Raw genomic sequence first — 4427 nt, 5'->3', positions numbered from 1 at the left:
ATCAACCTATATCCACACTCCAGATTTTTGCATACAATAACGTATCTTTCCGGATTTGATTTGATAACATCGAAGTCAACACAATTTTTCAAGTGCCAGTTCTTTATTGCTAACAGACACTCTTCCTTGGTCCGAAATTGGTCACCCTTCTTTAAGTCCTCATCAGACCTCATGTATGGGTTGTAGAACATATCTGATGAGGGCTCATCCTCGCCCAAGTTAAGTGTTGTGAAGTGCGCAGGAGGTGAGTAGCGTTGCGCTATAGGTATTTGAGGTTGGTCTTCGTCTTCAGAATGACGGTTCACCAAGTCATCAACCACGTCTTCAGCATCATCAACCACATCGTCTTCAACGTGGTGCTCAGCATCTTGTTCGTCATCAATCACAGGATCAATAACCTGTGATTGAATATTCTGAGTTGGTTGAGGTTGTTCCAACACAATGTACAACACTATGTATTCGTAACCAGAGTACTCATGGTTACGAAGCATGTATTGTGTCTCCATGTCATTTTGAATCAATGACTTATAAAACTTGACAGAGTTGTTTTCTGAAAAAAAAGGTTGTTGATAAAAAATTTGGGACACGGGTTGTCTTAGTTTGGACTCAATCTTCCTTTTCAGATAAGAGAAGTCAGCTCCTCTATTTAGACAAAACCGAGTGCATTCGGTGTTTCTAAATAGGAAGCCAGACATATCACATTCATAAGTCTCACCGTTGACGTGAGCTTTGACTTTGTATTGTGAAGAAGATGACATGTTTTGTGAAGACATTGTGAAGGTTTTGTGAAGGTTTTGTGAAGGTTTTGTGAAGGTTTTGTGAAGATATTGTCAAGGTTTTGTGAAGATTGGTGTGAAGATATTGTGAATACCTTTGCGAAAATGTGTGTGAATATTTATACTGCAAGAATCTTACTGAAGATTGCTGTGAAGATATGTGTGTGAAGATTGCTGTGAAGATATGTGTGTGACACGTGGAAGGCATGCATGGGAATCTTGCAGAATAGGTGCAGACTAGGTGGTAGTGTTGGCATGCATTGGTGCAGACTAGTGTTGGCATGCATTAAGCGTAAATAAGATTGAATATTATTTTAAACACATAATCACTATTTTACTTTATTTGTAAGAAACTACTAACACGATTTTAAGAATCTCTTTATCAGTGAGGGGAGTTTAATCCCTCCATATATTTATCCAACATTTTTAATTTACCACCCCCTTGACACGTGTAAGGCATGCGTGGGAATCTCTGAGACTTGGTGGTGAAGACTTGATGGGCAACAGGCATGCATGGGAATCTCTGAGACTAAGTTCAGGCTAGGTGGATAGGTTGGCATGCATTAGTACAGACTAGGTGGGAGTGTTGCATTCAAGGGTGTGACACGTGTAAGGCATGCGTGGGAATCTCTGAGACTTGGTGGTGAAGACTTGGTGGTCAAGTTTTACCATGCATGCCTGTTCCCCATCAAGTCTTCACCACCAAGTCTCAGAGATTCCCACGCATGCCTTACACGTGTCACACCCTTGAATGCAACACTCCCACCTAGTCTGTACTAATGTATGCCAACCTATCCACCTAGCCTGAGCTTAGTCTCAGAGATTCCCATGCAGTTGTTTTGGACTTTTTGTACTTTTATAACACATATACGCCAATTAGTATGGCGTAACTAAATGAAGTATTCAATTTAAAGTTGTAATAAAACATAAAATAATTTAATTACAATATAATTATTTGTTTTTCTTTTTGATAAATATTTGAAAGTGCACGCGTACACCACAATAATGAATATTTGAAAGTCAAATTTCAACCGTTAAATAAATTTTTGGGGGATATCAAAGCTAAAATTGGATTCTACTATCTCTGTGACACTTAACTTCTCATCTGACCTGTACAGTGTGACACCTATTCTGCAAGATTCCCACGCATGCCTCACACTTGTCACGTTTCTGCATCATCAGATTCCACCAAGTCTTCCCCAAGACATGACCACTCCCACCTAGTCTGCACCTATGCATGCCAACACTGCCACGTAGTCTGCACCTATTCTGCAAGATTCCCACGCATGCCTCACACTTGTCACGTTTCTGCATCATCAGATTCCACCAAGTCTTCCCCAAGACATGACAACTCCCACCTAGTCTGCACCTATGCATGCCAACACTGCCACGTAGTCTGCACCTATTCTGCAAGATTCCCACGCATGCCTCACACTTGTCACGTTTAAAGGATCCCAAGAAATTTCGTCAACGTTCACACCCAATGCCTTATCCAGACCCATGGTGCGTACCTTACATAGAGCGTGCGGGTTTCGGTCATGTAATGCATGTCGTAAATGCCACCATTGATGCCAAATTCATTTTGGCTCTGTGTGAACGTTGGAGACCTGAGACACACACCTTTCACCTACCAACTGGTGAATGTACCGTCACATTAGAGGACGTGTACATGCTTTTAGGTCTTAGAATAGATGGTAAGCCTGTCACCGGAAATGTTCAACAGCCTAACCAAATATGTGTTCAAATGTTGGGGGTAGATCTGGTCGAGGGTGAGGGGTCTGCCAAAGCAAGGGGTCAGGGTATTAAATTATCTAGCCTACAATTGTACCACGACTCCATAACTTTGACTGAGGAATCCTCCGAACAAGAAAAAGTCATAAAAACCCGGGTTTACATTATGCTATTGTTTGGGAACTTGCTATTTCCCGAAGGGACGGGAAATAGCATAAATTTTATGTACTTGAGTTTGCTCGGGGACATTGATAGAATAAGCACATATAGTTGGGGTTCTGCAGTGTTAGCATTCCTATATAGCTCTTTGTGTAAAAATGCACAAAATGAGCACTGTACATTTTCCGGATGTGCTTTTTTGCTTCAAACATGGGGGTGGTGGAGATTGCCGAGGCTAGCCCCAGAAAATCCTAATGACTACTCCTTCCCCTACGCAACTAGGTAAATTTATGATCTTATTTCATTTTGTATATATTTATTCTATACGTATTTGTAACTAATATTATTTATCTTTTTTTGTTTAGGTTCATTACAACCGGTCTGGATTACAGTCTTACCCCCAAAAATAAAATTATATTTTATCGTCAACTGTTGGATCGTCTCCGAGCACAGGATGTATTACCACTAAATCACTCAACTTCTAACTGATTTTTTAATGTCATGCATTCTCGATAAATAACATATTTACTTTTTTCTTTGCAGTTTATTTGGAGGCCATATTTGGGATTGGAACATCAACCCAACCCCGAAGATGCAGCTGTTTGGACAGCAAAAACGGCCATAATGCGGTTCACCACTGTGGAGATGCACCAAAGTGACCGTGTCAAGCTTCAATTCGGAATGCATCAAGACATCCCAGGCCCCCCAATGTCCAAGGAACCTTGGCATCTAAAAAAAGTCAGCCACCAGTGGTATGCCCAAAATTGGAAGGAATTTGCTAAGGACTTTCGAAAAATGTGGAAAGACCGTGCCCACTATGTTCTACAATTTCCGGTGGCGCCCAACGAAATGAAGCCGACAAGGGAATATGTGGAATGGTATAGAGCAAATACCAATCCAGAAATGATTGTGTCTGACCCGTTCTATTTGGACGATCCCCGGATGCAACAGCCATATTTCCAACAACAACAACCACCACAGTATTCCCAACAACAACAACCACCACCTTATTACCAACAACAACCACCACAACCATTTTACCAACAACAACCACCACCTCCTTATTACCAACAACAACCACCACCACCATATTACCAACAACAACAACCACAACACATGTCCACCCCCCAACCAAATCAACAATACATACCACAAACTCAATCCCAATACCATGAAGACTACCAACAACAAACTCAACATTCCCACCACCATCAACAGTCCCAACACCTACCACAATATCAATCCCCATACTTCCACCAATCCCAACACTTCCAACACGACAATTTCCCAAGCTCTTCCAGTCCTCCACCTAGCCCCGACACGGGTATACAAGAGGACTACCAACAGGACTACTACACACCACAACAAACATTGCACTTTGGCCAACCCGATTCAACCCTAAACTACCAAAGACCACAATTCGAGGGCGCACCCAGCAGTAGTCAGTTTGTCCCACCGAGACAAAGCTTCGAGGGCGCAGAGGGGACCCGTCTTTCCTACAGCACTGAAGGGACTTCCACCGAACCACAACGGCAAGCGGCAAGGGGGCGCGTTAGGGCAAGGGGTGGTAATAGGGAAGCACCACCACCACGTGAACCGTCTAGGCGAGTAACTAGACCTCCCCCGTGCGGATCGTACAAGGGACCGCATCATATGTGATTAATCATATCTTTGTAATATTTGCCTTGTCTATTATTTAAATAAAAATATTTTCTGTTTATTATCTTTATATCTTTATCTTTATCTTTAAAAATATTGTCT

At 42.0% G+C, this 4427-nt stretch overlaps 1 protein-coding gene across 1 annotated transcript; it reads left to right on the top strand.

Moving 5' to 3' along the window:
• Nucleotides 1–2240: 2240 nt before the first annotated feature.
• Nucleotides 2241–3367, top strand: LOC127107001 (protein MAIN-LIKE 2-like). The gene is made up of 2 exons (XM_051044291.1): nucleotides 2241–2948; nucleotides 3032–3367. Exons 1-2 carry the CDS (start codon nucleotides 2260–2262, stop codon nucleotides 3153–3155), a joined length of 813 nt encoding a protein of 270 aa, XP_050900248.1. The 5' UTR covers nucleotides 2241–2259; the 3' UTR covers nucleotides 3156–3367.
• Nucleotides 3368–4427: the final 1060 nt, after the last annotated feature.

This window comes from Lathyrus oleraceus, chromosome 7 (genome assembly GCF_024323335.1).
Source record: "Lathyrus oleraceus cultivar Zhongwan6 chromosome 7, CAAS_Psat_ZW6_1.0, whole genome shotgun sequence".
Taxonomy (NCBI): Eukaryota; Viridiplantae; Streptophyta; class Magnoliopsida; order Fabales; family Fabaceae; genus Lathyrus; species Lathyrus oleraceus.
This window is presented reverse-complemented; position numbering and strand designations above follow the sequence as displayed.

What these genes read in the sequence shown, in the direction of transcription:
- LOC127107001 (XM_051044291.1), top strand. Translation starts at nt 2,260, where the DNA reads ATGCCTTATCCAGACCCATGGTGCGTACCTTACATAGAGCGTGCGGGT. An exon ending in TCCTTCCCCTACGCAACTAG is followed by an intron (nt 2,949 to 3,031) that starts GTAAATTTATGA and finishes TTTTTTGTTTAG; the next exon opens with GTTCATTACAACCGGTCTGG.